This window comes from Cucurbita maxima, unplaced genomic scaffold, assembly GCF_002738345.1.
Source record: "Cucurbita maxima cultivar Rimu unplaced genomic scaffold, Cmax_1.0 Cma_Scf00007, whole genome shotgun sequence".
Taxonomy (NCBI): Eukaryota; Viridiplantae; Streptophyta; class Magnoliopsida; order Cucurbitales; family Cucurbitaceae; genus Cucurbita; species Cucurbita maxima.
In genome coordinates, this window is record NW_019272023.1 from 3,689,160 (window position 1) to 3,709,203 (window position 20,044).

Sequence of the window (20,044 nt, forward strand, 5' to 3'; positions counted from 1 at the left end):
AATTAGGTAGAACCCAAAATAGAGGTTCAACCTACGAGCCTTGGTCACCCATAATGGCTCAACGTATCTTAAGTGGCTTGATCTCAAATTGCCTTTGAACCAAACCATTTGGTTGATGCAACAAGTCTTATTCAAGTTGAATTAGGTAGAACTGATCTTGGAGGCTCAACCTATGAGTCTTGATCACCCATAATGGCTCAATGTATCTTAAATGGCTTGATCTCAAGTTGCCTTTGAACCAAACCACCGTGCTCAATGCAACAAGTCTTACTCAAGTTGAATTAGGTAGAACCCAACATGGAAGCTTGATCCACGAGCCTTGATCGCCTGTAAAGGCTCAACATAGTCTAAGTGGCTTGAACTCGAGATATTAATTACAATTAATAGAAAATAAATAAATAAATAAAAAGTGGGTGATTTAAGTTAATCCCGATTATTAGTCTAATTAATATATGAAAATTCCAGCAAGTACGGCTCGGAAGACAAATGCAGCTCAGAAAAAAGAAAAACAATGGTTAAAAACTTATAACAGAAAGGGAAATGGGTCCCACATTCTGTACGGATGTCTCCTTCATACGTAAATATAATAATATAAAAAAAAAAAAAAAAAAACCCATATTCCCACTGTAAACTGCCGCCGGGCTCCGACCATTCCTACGGCGGCGCTTGCGGTGGCGGGATATGAAACTCAAATCTACAGACAAGGAAGACGACAAAGCTTTCGATTCTGTCTTACCCATTATTAAATTAAAAGAAAAAAGCTTTAAAATAGTTATTTTAATTTTTTTTCTCTTAATTATTTGAATAAAATATTTCCCATTTTCGCCATGCAGCCATCCATGAATCCAAATCATTTCCATTTCCGAAGAATATTTTCATCTCAGTGGGTTCAAAACAGACCCATCTCTCGAGCCACCGAAAAGGCAAAGAAAATTTCAAGCTTTTTCGAGCCATTTTAGAGCCAAAGAGCCCCGGCGTTCTTGAGAAGGGGGACGAGTGAGCCATTGATATGAGACGCCATGACTCTATCCATGGAGCCGACAAGCTTGCCACCGATGAAGACGGCGGGGACGGCGGCGGAGGAGCTTCCCATTAACCGCATCAACGCTTTCTCTATCTCTTTGCCACGTGGGTCCTCGTCCAGCTCGTACACTGTCGGGTTCACTCCCATTCCGCAAAAGAGACGCTTCACCGCGTGGCACATGCAGCATGAACTGATGCTGAACATCACCACTGCGTTCTCCGCCGCCATCTGCTCTATCCGCCGCATCGGAGAGGAGGACGAAGAGGATGCTCCGTATTGTTGTTGGGCTTGGTACTGCATTTTTCGGTTATCAATGGTAGCGATTTTGTGTGAGAGAAGATAGTGTGGAGAAAAGGATTCGAGGGAATTCTATTTATAGTGAAGACTAATTCAAGGGAAAAGTCCAAATAAATTAATATTATTATGGTGTATAATTTAAATTTAATTAATTTAATTAAAAAAATTACAAACGGAATAATTTGATTTCATCACACAAATGTCTCAACCCGATCCAATTTAATATAAAAATACATCTAATAATTTTGAGTATTTATATTGATGTGAAAATATACTAAAATAAATATAGGTACAATAAAATATAAATAAAAATTATCGACTAAAATATTTAGTTTAAATTTTTTAAAGATGGTAATAATTAATTTTGAAAAAAAAAAAAAACCCTTAGCTTTAAAAAAATATATAATATGTACTTGAATTTTTACTTTTTTTTTTTAATAATATTTTCTCTCATTAAAAAAAATTAATTGATATATTATTAGTAAGTAGGGGTAATATTGGAATAAAAAGGTCATAGGGACACAGAATAAAACTAAGTGTTTACGTGGCATGACAAAACTTGTCCTCTTTTTATTTTAATTTATGGAATATAATTTTAATCATGATTTCACTTTACAAAGTTTTTTTTTTTTTTTTTCAACCTCTTCATGACGATATGTTTTAAAATTGTGAGGCTGACAACTATACGTAATAGGTCAAAACGGATAATATTTATTAGTAGTGAACTTAAACGGTTAGAAATTGTAGCAAAGCTAGACGTCGGGCGGTGTGCCAACGAGGCTTCCAATGAAGTGAATTGTGAGATTCTATGAAGCAAAACATTCCTTATAAGGGTGTGGAAACCTCTTTTTAGCATGTGCGTTTTAAAAACTATGAGACTGATGGTGATACGTAACGAGTCAAAGTGGACAATATCTGTATATTCGAACCATTGACTTTTGAAATAATAATTAATGTTGCATATATCAGACTGGGTTTGTAACCACTAATGGAGAAAGAATTTTTATAATCAATCATTAATATTCTTTAACCTAAGAAAGAAAAAGGTTAGATTATGATTTGATCATGTGTACACTTAGGGATTAAGAGTGTGTGTATTTGGACACGTTTGAATTGTCCATGACCCAATTGACAAGACCACTTCTCTCCCTTTACCATACGTTTCAAACCTCATGAAATCGTTCAATCAATCGAGCTTTGATGCATGATTTGATTTGAACCGGTTCATAGTCCTTAACTCGAAATAGGTCACAACATATTATACTTAACACTACAAAATGGGTCGGGTCGGGTCGATGAGCTAAATATAGTGTTGTCATACACATGTCATTTTAATTGGTTAAGATGATAGAGATGTTCATATGACTCGGTAATCCGACCACCTTAAACTACACAACCCAAAACATAAACATTGGATTGGGTTAGATTTTTTTTCCAGGCTTTGAGTTGGGTTGAATTAAAAAAAATGAAAAACTTGAGTTGGTTGAGAAGTTGACATTTAGTTAGTGGCGTCAACCCAAAAATAGGGTTACAATCCAACTCAATCCTACCTACTTATAAGATTATTACTAAGATTAAGAATATTTGATATTTGTAACTGGTATCAGTGATGCACTGTGACTTATGAATGCTTGATATTTAAAGTATCGTGGATATGTAGGATTGTTTAAAAAAAAAAAAAAACCCGACAACCCAACCCAATCAAATCCGAAACTTGAGTGTTAGATTGTGAACTTTATATTGGGTTATTTGGGTCACCAATCCAACCAGCTCGGAATTATTTCTCCAACCCAACTCAACCCGTTCATATTCTTACAAGTCGGTGTATTTCAACATCTTATCCAACTCAAACAGTTGAGGGATTACCGACCAAGTTCGTCACTTAATTGCAAGGTTTAGTCGATATAGAATGATAAACAATTTTAACCTAATCGAATCCGAGGAAGAAAAAGGAGAGGCGAGGATGACGAAGAATAAAAGAACATTATTGTGGCCAAGCAATGGAATGAGGTAGTGAAGCGATTTAGTTGCATGAATATGCACAAGATTTAGGGATTCCATCGATTGAGAGATGCTTATATACTTTTGATTTGGGCGGTCCCTTTTTTTAAATCAACTAACGAAATAAAATTTCCAAGTTCAATAGGAAAGAATATATATATATAAAAGCATTAAAAATTGTTTTTTATTAATTAAATTAATAAAAAATATTCTCGTAACTTTCCATTTTTGTCTATAAAATATTCATAAATTTTTTAAAAATTTAAAATCGTTGGATGATGAAGTACTCAGTCGACTAATTTAGAAAATGTTCATGAGTTTATAATCTTCGGGAAGCCTAAAGCTCAACGAACAAATAATTAGGAACTTATTAGACCTTTTCTAAAATTTTAAATACATATCCGACATAAAATTAAAAGTAATTTTACAGTGACCTAGGATATAGTTGAGACATGTTTTGAAGTTCGGGAATCAAAATAGGATAAATTTAAAAGTTTTCGGGCCGAAAATGAAATATAATTTTTTTTTTATTTAACACAAACTTGAAATTTTAAAAACTTAGTGATATGAACCAAGAGACATCAATCTTACAATATACTTCAATAAAAATGTGAAGAAAATATTATTGAAATTATCAAAAGATATTTCAATTCATGCCACGTTGAAGAAGAATGAAGTTTCATGTTTTGAATTTTGGGTGGATTACAATTTAGAGTAATTTAGAGTTAATGTATTTCATTAATGTATTTTAAGACTTTTAATTTACTTTAGATTACAATTACATAATGATTAATTAAAATAAGTTTGTATGAGGATATATAAAGTAATGTATGTTGTATTTGTGAGTAGACTTGGAAAATAAACAGTAAAATAAGCATTTGTGCTTTTTTAGTCAATGACTAAGTTTATTTGCAATTTTATGTAGTTTAGGTTGCATATAAAATCATTCAAGCTCGACATGATCAATCTTCCTTATAGAGTGATTTGAATCTCAAACAAGTGTTTGAGATATTTTATCAACAAGAATCATTCAAGCTAGACATGATCGATCTTGCTTGTGGAGTGCTTCGAATCTCAAAAAATGTTCTTACCTTAAGATATTCGATCAACAAGGTAATCAGAATCTTACTCCTCTTATAGTGATTCTTTATCTTATCAGCTAGGATATAGTTGAACATGTATTGAAGTTCGGGAATAAACATAAGATAAATTTAAAAGTTTTGGGACGAAAATGAAATTTAAATATTTTTAAAAAATTAATTAAAAATGGGAGAAAAATAGGAGAGAAGAGCTGTGTTTATCCATCCATCCACATTTGTTATATGCTTTCTTTAATTAACTTCCACTAAAATCTATTCCCATTTGCCACCTCTTTATTTCACACAAATTCTTGTTCCTTGTTCTTTGGATATGTTATTTTATGGGGTATTTTGGGGATATTTTAAATTTTTATTTTAAAATATTCAATTAAAGAAATTATTCATAGGCATTTAGGAAAGAAAAATATTTAAAAGTTAGCCATTTTATATGATTGTTTAGATTCTCTATGGTCACTTTCTAGCCATTGTGATTAAAATATTTCATTTATCTAATTACATTATTATTATTATTATTATTATTATTATTATTATTATTATTATTATTATTATTATCCCACCGTCTTTTTCGTAAACAATAATTAAATAATCCCGTCAATTAAAAAATAATAATAATTAAATAATCTCATGTTTCAAAATATAAATGAAAATGGAGGTTTTCTTTAGACTCGAGAAGAAAAAACTATAGGTATGTTTGTCGTTTGTGTATATAGCCGAGTAAAAAGTAATATGGTTGAAATTTGAATGGTTAGAGTTTTAAATTTTTTTTCGCTAAAAATGAGGAAGAGAATAATATGAATTCGAGATTTATATGGGAAGCTTTTTCAAATTTGATATCGATACACGGTTGGAGGATTCGATTTAATTTTAAAGAGATAAGGTTGGATCGAGTATGTATAATATACATACAATTACGAGAACAGAGAAAGCTTTCATACTGTCTTTTTTAGTTAGATAGCGAGTGTGTTTGTTCTCAAACAATGAAAACGAAAAGATACGAAAGACTACTTCAACAACATATGGTAGAAATTTTGAGAGATTTGCCTTTGAAAATGCTCACCGTACCGTGCCTTTTACGATTTTCTTACCTTTTGACCTTATTTTTCGAAGGGAGTTGAAACCCACCTTTTTTTCTTCTAAGAGTCGATGAAAAAGTGGACGGGTGATGTTTTGTTCTTAGTTTGGTGTGCTAAGTGTGACGCTCATGGTTGTCCAAGATATATTGCCCATGGTTGCATGTCAAAATCTTTGTGTGCCTATGTCTGATAGACCTAAAATGCCTCATAATGTACTATACTAGAATGCGACTAGTCGTCAGTTTTTCATATCTAGAGTTTTATGCTATTTAAGTCATTGTGTTGCCTTTTCGCTTATAGACTTGGGTATGCGTTGTCAGGCCGAAGACGACACGATTTTGAGTTAGCTAATTAATTCAGTGATGAGAGTGAGTGTCGTACAATCACTTACAAATGTCAAGAACAAACATATGCATTTAAATGGGTCGGGTCCTCTACGAACATCATATATGAATTAAGGAAAAAAAAAAAACTTTCTTAGGAAAAATTCCTTGTGCTAAATTCTTCTCTCTAAAAATAAAAACAGAACATAAACTCAATTCTTGGTTTATATGTAATGTTTACAAATGTGTCATGAGACAGGACCATATTTTTTTTTTAAGATGCTATTCTATGTCGGGATTTAATTAAGTTTTAATCGTTTTCGGGATTTTATTAAATTTTAAATTGTCACAAACTTGGATAATTTCATGACTTATTTAACGACTAAACTCTGAAAATTCATAAAAATATAATAACGTTTAGAGGTCGGTCGATTGGATTTTGTTAAACAAAAATGGTCGTTGATAAAGTAAACTCGCGTTTTAACTTTAAATAAATATATTTATTTTATCTTGCCGCCACAATTAGATTATCGAATTTTTAAATTTTAAAAATATCCAAACTTAATAAATATTTTAAAAATAAAGTTTAAAAAGTATTTTTTTATTAATTATATTAAAAAAAAAAAAACAATTTACTGACCGTTGGGAGCTGATGGTAAATATTCGTATAATAATCGGATAAAAATAAAATAAAGAATTGGGCCTGGCGGCTCGTAATTGTAGAAAAGGTCAAATATTTATATTTTATTTCTTAAAAAGCCCCATTATTTTAATCTGTTATTTACCTGAAATTGCAACTAATAATTATTGAAATTACGATGTAATTAAACATGATAATGATTTATTAATTATAAATTAATTTATTATAAGATTTGAATTTTCTAAATTAATATATTCTCAATATTAATTTATTATTCATATTTGTATGATTGTGGGTTAATTAAAATAATTTCTTTAACTAATAATGGGTTTATTAAAATGGTATTAACATTCCTTTGAATGGTTGACCGTTGACTATTTTCTCTACGTATATTCCCTCTATTTTATCCAACTAATTAAAAATAATAATATTATTATTAAACATAGGTTTTTATACATGCAAAACTATATATTATATACTTCATGTATGTGGTTTGATGATGTATATGCTAAGAACTTCATATTTTCTAAATATATTATTTACACTGACTATATAAACCAAAGTTTTGCATCTTATTATATATATTTACATAAATTTACATAAAGTTAACTTGAATTCATACGTTAAAAAAAAAAAAAAGTTAAATTATTAAAATAATAAAAAATAGATAATTATGAAACAATATTTAAATAAAACTGTTCATTTAACCCGTGAACCTATAATTCTGTGAGGATCTGGAGAAGGTAGTAGAGAAAGATTTCTCTGTGATAATTAAATGGGGTCGAGGATGAGGATTCATTCTTCACCCCCGAACCTCAATCCTGCTTCACTCTCTGCTCCCCCACTTTTATACATGAATGGTAAGAATATTTAAATCTTTGACGTGCTATCATGAACACAGCTCTATTATTAAAATACTCGATCATTTCTAAAGATCATAAGTTCAAATCTACGCTCTTGAATGGAATAATTAATTAATTTGTTTTTTTATAGAGGTAATGAATAATATTTATTTTTATTTGCAATAAAAAACGTATTTTGATAAATAAATATTAAATGCAGCTAACGGCGCAGTTGGGGAAGTTTATTATTAGTTTGGATTTTGAAAAAAGCAGCAAAAGGAAAAAACACTGACTTGTTTAATTCAAGACACCTCACATGGTTGGAATTTGAGCTCAATTTTCGGTTCACCCAACCCAAATCGGACCAACCCGATTCACACAGCGAACCGGCTAACTTTGTGTTCGCCAATCAAAATATGACACATCGCCATTTCGCACTGTAAAGTAATCATTCGTACAGTTTTTCCCCTCTCTCTTCTCTCTCTCTCTCTCTCTCTCTCTCTCCTCCTCCTCTTCTCCCCAACCAAAAGCAGGCCGTAGCAGAGAAATTTTAGAGAGAGAAATAGAAACCCTTGATTTTTCAATGTCCAAACCCCTCATTCCCTCGTCGCGGTGCTCCGATTAACCCTCTCTCAGCTCGTCTTAAATCTGACGGGTAAGGTTATTTTCTTTTTTTTCTGTTTAGATTTGCTTCTGAAACTGATGGCCCTCCCATTCCGGTCGGAGTAGTTCAGCTCCTTGTTTCCGTTTGCTGTTTCTTTGATCTGATGCGCGGTTCGGTTTCAGGAGTGGCTTATGTTGTTATAGTTTGTTTGTAGGATCTCCCGTTAAGCTGGGAGAGTGGAGAGATTCGAGAAAGAGAAAGTTCATAAGATTAACGAGATTGGAAAACAGAGATGTATGTGGTTCCTCCACCACAGCGATCGGATCCGCTTTCTGGATCCTCAAGCGGTTCTACTGATTTACGAGTCTACCAAGCTTGGAAAGGAAGCAATGTGCGTTCTTATTTTATCCGTTTTTTTTCTTTAATTACTCGTTAATTTCTTGTTGTAATTTCAGTTTTGTTCTTTGTTTTTGCTTTATCCGGTCCTCGTCAGTTTCTTCAATTTTACCTACTTAACAACATTGTTCTTTTATCCTGGTTTCTCATAAATCTTGTCAATATTGTGAAGAACCTGCTATGGTGAAATTCTGAGGATGTCTAACCACTGAGCCTTTCTTTCGCCACTCCTTAACATTTAGAAGATTCATAGAACCACAAAGAGTTGCTAATTTGATTGTTTCATTTTATCAATAGTAGTACGATTAAGAACATTAAGTATAGCTGCAAATATAAGGAGGTTTCAAAATTGAAAAAAATAAATAAAAATCTAGCTGAAAACAGAAGATAATTAAGAAACAAGTACCGAGCTTGTGAAGGCTTCCCAGTTGCACAATTCCTTTCCCTTGGAGGGGTTTCTTCCTTGCAAATTACTTGTTTCTGGTAGTTATATATGCGTAGGAAAGTATTATGCATCAGCTCGTTTTTTATAAGATCTTAATATATGCGGTGAAGTGTTTTTCTTTCAACCATGAAAATAATTTGATATAATTTGCATGATATGCCTGTTATGAAGTTCCCATGGTCTGGTGTCACAATTTACCAGTATTATTTCCCCAATCCATAACTTGCATTCATTATTTTCACCGCAAAGCGGATACTATCCACAGTAGATTAGTAATTGTTCATTGTCTGTGGATATCGATTCGTATTCTTTGTCATTTTAACCATTTGGGTTGTAATAGGAATTACATTTATACTCTTTGGAGTTATTTAATAGTCTGTTTCTGTCTCTCCTCCTGCAGATTTTCTTCCTCCAAGGAAGGTTCATTTTTGGACCGGATGTTAGGTCATTGATGTTGACAATACTTCTTATTGTTGCTCCTGTTGCCATTTTCTGTGTATTTGTTGCCAAGAAGCTGATGGATGACTTTTCTGGTGATTGGGGAATATCGATAATGGTTGTTGCTGTTGTATTTACAGTCTTTGTGAGTTCCATCCTTCTAACTATATATATAGATATGAATCTCTATGTTTCTCCACAATATTTTTTCGGTCCAACGTTCTCTGTGTTTCCACTTGGATTTTATTTTGGAATTCGTTTTCTGCAAGATTAATAATTTAGCTTAAGAAACGGCTTTATAGAAGTTGTCCATTGCTAGCAAATATTATCCGTTTTGGCCTGTTACGCATCACCGTTATCCTCATAGTTTTAAAACACGTCTACTAGGGGGAGGTTTTCACACCCTTATAAAGAATATTTCGTTCTCCTTCCCAACCGACTGGGATCTCACAATTTATCTCCATCTTATTGAGGTTTATACACGTATTTGATAGTATCTCTCAATCTTCTTAGACAAAGCAAGTACGGTTCTGCCAATTCAAATGAATTTTTCGATGCTTTAGATTCTGCAAGCAATCCCTTAAATCCTTGCATATCAGATAAGAGCATATGTTGGTTGAAGGTAGTTCTCAAGGTCAAGTTTGAATGGATTGTTCAAACAAGCTTAGTCGACTTGCCTGTGATATTATTATAACAGGATGGCCATCTGTTGGCTGTTGCTCTTGTGAATTTTTTCACGTCCATCTCCTGATTAAGGAGGGCATTGAACTGAATTATAAGAGTACCTATAACTCTCCTTACGAGTTTTGGACACTTGAGTGATAAAAGCGTCCTATAAAAAAAATGTAACTTAAGGTTATTTTACAATGGAAACTTGATGAATGTTAGAATTGTATAATATTTATGATATTTGATGGATACCTTTTTATCTTATGAGGTTCAATGGTTGAGTAATTATGTCAGTTTTTATAGTAATCGTGACTGTTGGCATTATGAACATGGTTAGTGTTGGACATTTCAACAAAAAAGAGCAAGCACAATTATTTGTACGACTGTTGGTATTTCTCTGCTCTTGATGCGTTGTTTCGTGAGGTCTCGAGATTATGACTATATGCTTAATTCTAGATATTAGTCCTCCTGTTGTTTACTTCGGGAAGAGATCCTGGAATAATTCCTCGGAACGCACACCCACCCGAACCTGAAGCCTATGAAGGTAATGCTGATGCTGGATCGACACAGACTCCCCAATTACGGTTGCCTCGTATCAAGGAAGTTGAGGTCAATGGTATCACTGTTAAGATCAAGTATTGTGACACATGCATGCTTTATAGACCCCCTCGCTGCTCACATTGTTCAATTTGCAATAACTGTGTGGAAAGATTTGATCATCATTGTCCTTGGGTCGGGCAATGTATCGGTCTGGTACGTGTTCATTTCTTTAAAACCTTATAGGCTCATCTTATTGAGGTCTCTATTTTGGAGTTTGTGGGTTTTTTTCTCCTTTTCCTTGAACTTTTTCTGCTTATTGATGAGTTTTAACATTCTATGCAGAGAAACTATAGGTTCTTCTTCATGTTCGTCTTCTCAACGACCGTTCTGTGTATATACGTGTTTTCATTCTGCTGGGTCTACATCAAGAGGATTATGTCAGCAGAGGAAACATCTATTTGGAAAGCGATGATAAAGACTCCTGCCTCCATTGTGCTAATTGTTTACACTTTCATCTCAATGTGGTTCGTTGGCGGCCTTTCTGCCTTCCATTTATATCTCATCAGTACCAACCAGGTGAGTATCTTCTGCAACTTCTAAACACGACTTTGTTGAACTCATTGATTGATCACATTCTCATTCTTGATCGATTTGAGTTGCCTTAATTTGCAGACTACGTACGAGAATTTTAGATATCGTTATGATCGAAGAGTCAACCCACATAATAAAGGCGTGTTGGACAACTTCAAGGAAATCTTTTGCTCCACCATTCCTGCATCCAAGAATAAATTCAGAGCAACTGTGCCTAAAGAGCCTGTTCTGCCACCGACTCGACTGGGAACTGGTGGTTTTATGAGTCCAAATGTAGGCAAAGGGGTAGAAGACATTGAAATGGGAAGGAAAACAGTATGGGGAGACATGAATTCTGGAGCAGATCCGTTTGATGGTCAACCTCAGATCAGCGAGCGAGTGAATGTAAAAGAAGGCGAACTCGGCGAAGTATCTCCAGATATTAGAACTGCAGTTGAAGAAGGTTCAGAACGTGGTGGATTACATCCTAGGCGATCAAGCTGGGGAAGGAAAAGCGGAAGCTGGGACATGTCACCTGAAGTCGTCGCCTTAGCAGCAAGGGGAGGCGAAAATCGCGTTGCAGGGAGCAGCAGCAGCAACAGCAACAGCAACTTAACAGCTGACAACCGGGAAACACACGATCATTGATAAACTTGGAAACAGATTTAGAGGTTATATGACAAAAAATGATTGAAGAAAAACAAATTTTAGAGTCTAATTTTATGGGTTTGAAGTGGGATTTGTTGAGGTTTCAGGGTTTGTGATTCAGCTTCCACATTGAAGTTATGTGCCATAGAAGGCGAGAGGAAGCTGCTGGGAGAGGGGGACTTGGTTTGGCAGATGTAAATGTTGATTCGGGTGTGTTATATTGTTCGAGTGAGTTTTTCTTTTCTTTTATTTCTTCTCCAGTTCTGATTTTTCTAGTTCATTTGTGGAATCAGTTAGCCCATTTGTGTAATGCATTTGTGAAATTAGTGTGCTAAATTAGCTTCTCTTATAGAACGGCACAACTCAAGTCCACCGCTCGCAGATATTAACCTTCTTGAGCTCTCTTTTGAACTTTCCTTCAAGGTTTATAAAACATGTTTGCTAGGAAGAGGTTTCTACCCCTTTATAAAGAATGTTTCGTTCTCCTCTCTAATTAATGTGAAATTTCACAATAATATTTCGAGTTTATCTTGTTGCCTTACATTTCATTTGAAACTTCTTTTTTTAATGAAATTATGACTCGGATGGACCGAACAATATTGCCTTTTAGTTTCAATTATAATTGTATTTTAAGATGTTTATGTAATATGTTTCAAACTAGGGGAAGATAATTCAACATTCACTAAATAAAATTACGTTGTAATATTAATTTTGAATATTTAAAAATTATATTATATAATCATTTTTTTTAATAAAAATAGAAGTTAAAAACGAAAAAGTGAATATTAAACTAGACCTTAAATATTTAATTTTAAAAAAATATATAACCAAATACTATATATTTTTATTTTTATAAGCATTTTAAATGGTTGCTAATTAAAATAAGATTAAAATAATAAAAAAAATATATAAATTTTGTACTTCACCTCATTCACTATTAATAATATCCGATTTTTAAAAAATACCTTGAAATGAGTATTTTTATTTATTTAGCTTAAAAGAATGCACAAAATATTTATATTATAAAGAGAAAACGGTTGATTTTCTTCCACGTGTTTCCAAGTCATTTGAAGGGTAGGGCTAACAATATAAAACCAATTTTTATTATTTTATAATAAAAATGGCATCCAATTGGAATCTCGTAATAAACAAATGGATGGAACAACGATTAAGGTGAGGCCACATTGGCATTAGTTAATGATGACGTGGAAAGATAATATATTATAGAACCAGAATATTTATAAACAAAATTGGGCGCTGGATCCTTACTGTACACGTTTATTTTTCTTTATCGTCGTGGATATTAGATCAGGTCCTACGTGGAACCGCCTCACCCCTTACCCACTCCTCTTTATGTACTACCTACTCCAATCAATTAAAATCCAACTCAGCAAATATACCAATTGTTTATTTATTTATTTATTTAAATGTTCATAATTATTAATTGAAAAAGGTTAAATACTGTTAATTTCTTTAGTTAAAAAACTAATTTTATTTAAAGATTTTTTTGTACTTAATTAATATTGAATTAATTAGGGAAAAAAAAAGGAGGTTAGGGGAGGAGGAATATTCAAAGAGCATATAATAATTAAAATAATTAAAATAAAAAAAGAAGGAATATTCGTGAAGAAGATTCGTTTTTATTGCACCTTCCTTGAACGTTGGTTTCATCTTCTTTTTCTGTTAAATACCCAATTTCTCCATATCCATCCGCCATAGCCGAAAACTGCTGAAGCTTTTTGCTAGGGCTTTGTGCCTAAACCATTCAGTCATTTTCTCCTTCACCTCCTCCGCCGTGTTCTTCCTCTGTCTCTTTCTTTGGATAATGGCGCTTAAGGCTGTCCATGTCTCTGACGTTCCTCACTTCGATCAGGTGCCGGACAATGCCTCTATGGCCATGTACGCAAACCGATGCTCCATAGGTAATTTCTTCTTCCTCCTTGTTTCTTGTTTGAATTGTGTTGTTTTTGTTGTTGTTGTTGCTGCTGCTGTTGTTGATAGAAATGGATTTGGATTTTGGTAGGTGCGGAATTGGGATGGAAAGCTTTTAGAGCCTCGAAATTCTTGGTGATAGGGCATAGAGGGAGCGGGATGAATGCGTTACAATCTTCAGATAGGAGAATGAAGGCCATTAAAGAGAATTCGATCTTGTCGTTTAATGCTGCCGCTAAATTCCCCATTGATTTCGTTGAATTCGACGTTCAGGTTAGGTTTCGATCTCATACTCGTTCTTTTTGTCATTACTCTCCGTTCTTGTGGTTTCTTGCGGTTCTTTAATGCGTTTTCGTGTTAATTCTCATGAGTCATCGTGATTTGTCCGCCGGGTTTGATTCCGCTGAGAGTTTTTGTTAGTTTTCTGAATTTGTCATTATGTGGCGCGATCCCGCCGGGTTGGGGATTGGCGGACTTGCAATTGCCTTTTTGGGACTTTGTGGGGACATAAATCCATATTCTCCTCTTGTTTTTAGCCACAATTTATTTTAGCCCAATTACTTATCTTTTCTCTCTTTTTTTCCCTTGTTTTTCTCAGTCTTGTTCTTCCGTTGAAAGGTCGACTCTATGCTATTGGATTTACATTACTTCTGTCTTTCCATATGTAAATTACGAAGGGATACTGATTATATGCTTGCTTTGTTTCTCCTTTTTCTCTGTTCTTTTTCTTGATTTCAATGGATATTGAAGTAAGGAGATGTTGATTGAGCATAAAGAATCAGGGAAGTGAACAAAAAATTGTGGTGATTTTTGTAGGTGACAAGGGACTACTGCCCAGTTATATTTCACGACGACGTTATTCTCTCTGTAGACAAAGTAGGCTCATCTTTATCCTTTTTCGTCCATTTTTGCAATCTTCTTTACACCATTAGCTGTTCTTGTTAGGATTCTTGTGTTTTATTTCTGCTAAGACTTGTATGTTTGGTCCTGATCCGACATTTCAGGGCACTGTTTTTGAGAAAAGAGTCACAGAGTTATCCCTTTCAGAATTCCTCAACTACGGCCCCCAACAAGATCCTCAAACGGAGGGAAATTGCTTGCTTAGAAAAACTAAAGATGGGAAAATTGTGAATTGGAATGTTGAAATAGATGATAGACTTTGCACTCTGGAAGAAGCCTTTCAGAAGGTGGAATCTTCTTTAGGTTTCAATATTGAGTTGAAGTTCGACGACCACATTGTCTATGATCAGAGTTACCTCACCGGTGTTCTTCAGGCTATATTGCATGTGGGTCATCTCTTCTCTCTGTTGTTGCTTCAGCCATTGTTTTTATTTCTCGTGGAAACTTAGCTCTGGTTTCGTTGATTATCCATAACAGGTGGTCTTTAAGAATGCCAAAGAGAGACCCATCATCTTCTCCAGCTTTCAACCAGATGCAGCATTGCTTGTCCGAAAGTTGCAGGCGACATATCCGGTGAGTGCTTGTCCTTGATTTTCTGTTGAGGCTCGATAGAAGCCAAATAATATAGAGATTAAGGTTTAAGATTAGAATTTAGAAAGATTCAAATCAACTACATATTTTCTAATATAGATTTAGCCTAATTGCTATAATCCAAACACTATATTAGCATGCTAAAACAATTGGGGATATTTGATGAAGGTGTTCTTCTTGACAAATGGGGGAAACGAGTTGTATCATGACGTGAGGAGAAATTCTTTAGAGGAAGCTTTGAAGGTTTGCTTGGAAGGTGGATTACAGGGGATAGTTTCAGAAGTGAAAGGGATTTTTAGAAATCCAGGGACTGTTAAGAAGATCAGAGAGTCAGAAGTATCCCTCTTGACCTACGGAACACTGAAGTAAGTCTCTGAAATCTCTTTGGAATAAAGAATCTCCGCAATAATATGATATTATCGGCTTTGAGTATAAACTGTCATAGTTTTGACTTATATCAATGGAGATGTATTCCTTACTTCTAAACTCATGATCATTCCGGTAGTTAGCTGACGTAGGAATCCCCGCCAATTATCCTCGTAATAGAATAATTTGGCTGGTTTTGATAAGTTTCTAATCTGGGTTGGTTTGAAAATGCAGCAATGTGGCAGAAGCGGTTTACATGCAGCATTTGATGGGAGTTGAGGGAGTGATAGTTGATCTTGTGCAAGAAATCACAGAGGCAATGGCGGAGATGATAAAGCCACCGGCGAAGCCGAGGGCGGAGGCGACTGGGACGACTGGAGAAGAAGGGAAGGAAGAGGAAGAAGGAAAGGTTAAAGAAGAAGAAGAAGAAGAAGAAATGGACAGAAAACCTCAGTTCTCAGAGAGGGAGCTTTCATTTCTTATGAAGCTCATCCCTCAGCTCATAGATTTCTAACATAAACATTACATGATAACAAGCAGGTTTTGTTTAGGAAAATATTGATCAGAAATATTGCCTCTCAGAAATTTTTTACTTTCTCAACAATTATTTTTTTAAAAAAGATTTTTCTTTTTCAAACAATAAATTGGAGAGAATTAGAATAGCTACTTAACCAATTTTTCATCCAATTAGCTACTTAACCACGTAGTCAATAAGTACAAATAGTTAGACATGGATAACTAATTACCACGTATTCAACTCCGTTAATGGCTTCTAAGGGTAGAGATTATTTATGAAGTTTATTAAACTATAAAAATAAAATACTAATTTTAAAAATCATAGTAAATAAATTCTTATTTTCTACCCTTCAATGTGATGTTACCTTTTGTCGGTATTAATTTAATAATTAATACTGAAGTGAGTAATAATATTAATATGGTTTGATAGACATTAAATAATAGAATTTAATATGAAATTATCAGGTCGAGACAACATTAAGAAATGTGCCCAAAAGTACACGTTTCTTAATACATTCTAGGTTAGTAGAGTTGGTTTTATAGTTTAGAATTAAATTACATAGCTCTTGTCTCTTGAGTTTTTCTAAAGATTAAAAAACTCATTATTTTAACATATTTCTCTTTGAAGAGTATAGAGGAAAAAATGAAAATTAACATTTTTTATTATTATTATATGAAGAAAAAAATGAAAAAGAAATCAATTAAATCTCATAAAACAAGTAAAATAAAATAATAATAATAATAATAATAATAATAATAAAAAACCCTTTTCTTACATAAATAAAAGGTGAGGATGATTATTATATGAGATCCCAACTGAGTTCCTTGGAAGCAACAATTAGGTTCTTATGTCATACATTCTATGTCTCCATTGGCTTTCACTGCTTCCTAAGGCTTTTTGGGTTATCCTTTTGTTGCCTTTATTGAAGAGGATGTGGTTTGTAACCCATATTATCCATGACACACTCAATCTCTTATCAAACCCCCTCCTATAATTGATCCTAGGATTGACCCTTTGTGCTATAAAGAAACCTCGATAAGGCTCACACGCACACATACGAACGCCCCTAAGGGGAGGAGACACGAGTTTCTGGCATGCCACTTGGTGGGCGTTGATTGGTTGCAACCACGACATCAAGCATTCAATCCTCAACAACATAAGGGTTTCTTGCTTTTTACATCGTCGCAATGCAAGCTGATTGAAGTTAAGAGAGAAGGGCAAGCATTTAGGTTGCTCATGCTCCATCCATGAGATTGATGTTGGTTTTGGGTAGCTATTTTTGTGGCCTAACCTCAAGCTATATAATCCTTCTATTCATAAATCTAATACGGACAATAAAAGTACTTTTGACAACAATTAAAATAATGGTTGAATTAAAAAGTAATGATAACTAAAAGGAGTAAAAAGGCAGATAAGTAAATGTAAACCGCTGTTGGCTTAGGTTAGCGTGTAAATAATAATAACAAAGAATGGCTTTTTTGGAGTCTGTTACGGTCACGCGGTTGTGAAAGCAACGACGCCGTCAAAAAACAACAAAGAAATTCCGTTTCGAAAAAGTCAAAAAATATTTTAAAAAATAAAATAAAATCAATTTCTGATTCCGAATTCTAGTCGGACTAGGATTTCCTATTTCTCACATTCCATAAAACGCAAGGAAAGATCCTTCCCTTTCTCATTCATCCCTCCAATAGCCCTTCATCTCTCTCCCTCTCCCTCTCCCTCTCCCTCTCTTGTTCTTGTTCTTGTTCTTCGTTTCTTTCTTACTTTCTTCTCTCTTTTTCCCTCCCTCCTCCATATTATAAACCAATCCCAGATGGGTTCTTTCTTCTCTATTCATATTTCGCCACTTCTTTGAAATTTTCAGAGAGATTTCTGCAGAATGTTTCCAATGGAGAATACCTCAAACTTTGTCTTCGATGGAGGCATCAGATTGCCTGTTGGATATCGATTTTGCCCGACGGATGAGGAGCTGGTCGAGCACTACTTGAAAAGGAAGGTGTTTGGTTTGCCACTCCCTGCATCTGTCATTCCTGAGTTCAATGTCTTCCTCACAGATCCATGGGGTCTGCCTGGTAACTTCAAATTTCTAAATTCTCATCTCAAAACTTCTTTTCAGAGACAGACAGAGACAGAAACAGAGTTTTCTCATTGGTTTCAATTTCTTGAGTTTAGAAAGTACTAATGCTGGACTTGTTGTTATGAATTGATTGGATTCTGTGTTCTTGTTCTTGTTTTTGTTTGTTGGGTTTTAGGGGATTCGAAAGAGAAGAGATTCTTTTTCAGCCAACAGAAGAGTTTCTTGAGGATGAATGCTGGGTGTGGGATTTGGAAGTCCATTGGGAAAGAGAAATTCATCTTAAGCCAAGGGATCAACCAGTTGTTTGGGCTGAGGAAATCTCTGGTTTTTTCAGAGTCAAAATTTCCTGAGAGAACAAGAACAACTCGATGGGTCATGCATGAATATCGATTGGCTCGCTCTGCAGCAACTTCCAACTCAACCCAGGTACAGACAAAATTGACCGTGGACTTTTAGTAAATTACCAGAACTACTCTTCTTTCATAAGAACTGATTCATTTTTTACCGTGGGGTTTGTTTTGTTTTGGTTCTGGATCAAAAAAGCAGATCGAAGTGGGGGATTGGGCTGTGTACTGCTTGTTTCAGAAAAGAAGAAAGCACAAAAGGAAAGGGGTGGAAGAGAACCAGAGAGTGGCAGTGGCGCAGGCAAGTATATTAGACTTGACGGTGGAGGATGGTTGGGAATTTCCTCAGCCTTGTGCTTCGTGTTCAAGTGGAGTCACTCAAGTCTCTTCAAATGGTACGGGAAGTACGGACCAGGAAGAGACCAGCGGTGGCTTAGGCTTAGACTTAGGCTTTTCTTAATATTCTCAAACTTATTTCAGTGGCTGAAAGTTGAATTTGTTTTGTTTTGGGTTGATCTGGCTCAACTGGAAGTCAAAAAGACAAGGAAAAAAGGGCAAATTTAACGACGACTACTACTCTTCCTTAGCGAGTAAGAAAGAAAGGACAGATAGATAGATGTCTTTTTTAAGTTTCCACCTTCTCAATGCGATTTGAATTTCCACTTTTTGTGTGCCCTGCTTCTATAAAATTCTACCAAAAGTCGAGTTTTCAGATAATCATGGGGCTGGGGAGAAACAAAAAAGTGGCATCTATTATTTTTTTGGTATTTTAGCTGGCTCTATCAAAACCCAGAAGGCCAGACAATCTACAACTTATATATATATATATATAATTATGTAGGAAAATGACAAATTTGAGCATCCATTAGAGCAGGCAAAATGGTATTTTGGTATCCAATTCAACAGGCTATCAGTGGGGAGAGAGAGGAACCTTCATGTGAGGCTATTCGTAATGGCATCTTTGGCATATGAACTCGATACCCCATTAGTGATTTTGATATCTTATTCCCAAATCCTCGAATCTCCACGACTTTCTTGAGTTTAGATTTTTATTCATATTTTTAAGAGAGGGATTCCCAAGTCTTAAATTATTAGATTTGGGTTGGATGGATGTATTTTCTCTAAACGAATGGCGTTTTGTCGTAATGGGACGGCTGAGCAATGTTTTTATATATTGGGGAGAAAAATAAAATTCCAAGCTTGGGCAACACAACTCATCCTCACGGAGAGCTACAGCCTACGGGCTACGGGTATAAGATTCTGTTTGTCTACTAGTAGAAGACCTGAGAAAAACACAAATATCCAGAAACTATTTTTCCCAAGTAAAAGATATTAAAAATAAAAAAGAATCCTTCTACAGTTTTGAGAAATTTCCTGACCCTTCGATTTCTGTTCTGCTTCAATATTTCATGGATTCAATGTTTTCGTCGCCAATAACAAGCAAAAAAAAAAAACGTCAGATTCCTTAAGCTGCAGAAAAGTAAAGTGGAAGGGCAAAGAAACAAGGTTGAATGGGGAAGGAAAAGTTGGTTTCTTGCAGCAGAGGTTTTAGAATCTTTGAAGAAATGATCTTAATAAAACGATAGTAAAACTCTGCACGCCACAATATTAAAGAAGAGAGATAAATATATAACCTGTGAGTTCTGGCTCTGTGTAAGCTCCTGAAGTGGACCTGTCATGTCAATTTCAGAAATTCATTAGCAAGTA

The 20,044-nt window shown here is 34.5% G+C and overlaps 4 protein-coding genes across 6 annotated transcripts; 3 read left to right on the plus strand and 1 right to left on the minus strand.

Annotated features, from left to right (window-relative positions):
- Positions 1-525: 525 nt before the first annotated feature.
- On the minus strand, positions 526-1,364 carry LOC111482029 (glutaredoxin-C1-like). The gene has a single exon (XM_023127651.1). The coding sequence runs from the start codon at positions 1,322-1,324 to the stop codon at positions 956-958; it is 369 nt and encodes a 122-aa protein (XP_022983419.1). The 5' UTR covers positions 1,325-1,364; the 3' UTR covers positions 526-955.
- A 6,429-nt stretch (positions 1,365-7,793) lies between these two features.
- Positions 7,794-11,949, plus strand: LOC111481913 (probable protein S-acyltransferase 7). Of its 2 annotated transcripts, none has more exons than XM_023127520.1 (6): positions 7,794-7,955; positions 8,108-8,295; positions 9,146-9,328; positions 10,309-10,605; positions 10,735-10,968; positions 11,065-11,949. In XM_023127520.1, the coding sequence occupies exons 2-6, from the start codon at positions 8,197-8,199 to the stop codon at positions 11,608-11,610; spliced, it is 1,359 nt and encodes a 452-aa protein (XP_022983288.1). In that variant the 5' UTR covers positions 7,794-7,955; positions 8,108-8,196; the 3' UTR covers positions 11,611-11,949. The 2 variants fall into 2 exon arrangements, with proteins under 2 accessions (XP_022983288.1, XP_022983289.1); XM_023127521.1 differs by having other exon boundaries at positions 8,119-8,295.
- Positions 11,950-13,306: 1,357 nt separating this feature from the next.
- Positions 13,307-16,003, plus strand: LOC111481883 (glycerophosphodiester phosphodiesterase GDPD1, chloroplastic-like). Its single transcript, XM_023127478.1, has 7 exons — positions 13,307-13,532; positions 13,634-13,815; positions 14,359-14,418; positions 14,547-14,828; positions 14,920-15,015; positions 15,202-15,398; positions 15,634-16,003. The coding sequence occupies exons 1-7, from the start codon at positions 13,436-13,438 to the stop codon at positions 15,911-15,913; spliced, it is 1,194 nt and encodes a 397-aa protein (XP_022983246.1). The 5' UTR covers positions 13,307-13,435; the 3' UTR covers positions 15,914-16,003.
- A 1,620-nt stretch (positions 16,004-17,623) lies between these two features.
- Positions 17,624-18,905, plus strand: LOC111481884 (NAC domain-containing protein 83-like). Of its 2 annotated transcripts, none has more exons than XM_023127479.1 (3): positions 17,624-17,988; positions 18,169-18,419; positions 18,537-18,905. In XM_023127479.1, the coding sequence occupies exons 1-3, from the start codon at positions 17,796-17,798 to the stop codon at positions 18,795-18,797; spliced, it is 705 nt and encodes a 234-aa protein (XP_022983247.1). In that variant the 5' UTR covers positions 17,624-17,795; the 3' UTR covers positions 18,798-18,905. The 2 variants fall into 2 exon arrangements, with proteins under 2 accessions (XP_022983247.1, XP_022983248.1); XM_023127480.1 differs by having other exon boundaries at positions 17,634-17,988; positions 18,540-18,905.
- The last annotated feature ends 1,139 nt before the right edge of the window (positions 18,906-20,044 follow it).

Coding starts and splice junctions, on each gene's coding strand:
- LOC111482029 (XM_023127651.1), bottom strand. CDS start 1,324: ATGCAGTACCAAGCCCAACAACAATACGGAGCATCCTCTTCGTCCTCC.
- LOC111481913 (XM_023127520.1), top strand. CDS start 8,197: ATGTATGTGGTTCCTCCACCACAGCGATCGGATCCGCTTTCTGGATCC. Junction 8,296..9,145: donor AAGCTTGGAAAGGAAGCAAT/GTGCGTTCTTAT, acceptor CTCCTCCTGCAG/ATTTTCTTCCTCCAAGGAAG. Junction 9,329..10,308: donor CTGTTGTATTTACAGTCTTT/GTGAGTTCCATC, acceptor GCTTAATTCTAG/ATATTAGTCCTCCTGTTGTT.
- LOC111481883 (XM_023127478.1), top strand. CDS start 13,436: ATGGCGCTTAAGGCTGTCCATGTCTCTGACGTTCCTCACTTCGATCAG. Junction 13,533..13,633: donor CGCAAACCGATGCTCCATAG/GTAATTTCTTCT, acceptor GGATTTTGGTAG/GTGCGGAATTGGGATGGAAA. Junction 14,829..14,919: donor TTCTTCAGGCTATATTGCAT/GTGGGTCATCTC, acceptor TATCCATAACAG/GTGGTCTTTAAGAATGCCAA.
- LOC111481884 (XM_023127479.1), top strand. CDS start 17,796: ATGTTTCCAATGGAGAATACCTCAAACTTTGTCTTCGATGGAGGCATC. Junction 17,989..18,168: donor AGATCCATGGGGTCTGCCTG/GTAACTTCAAAT, acceptor GTTGGGTTTTAG/GGGATTCGAAAGAGAAGAGA. Junction 18,420..18,536: donor CAACTTCCAACTCAACCCAG/GTACAGACAAAA, acceptor GGATCAAAAAAG/CAGATCGAAGTGGGGGATTG.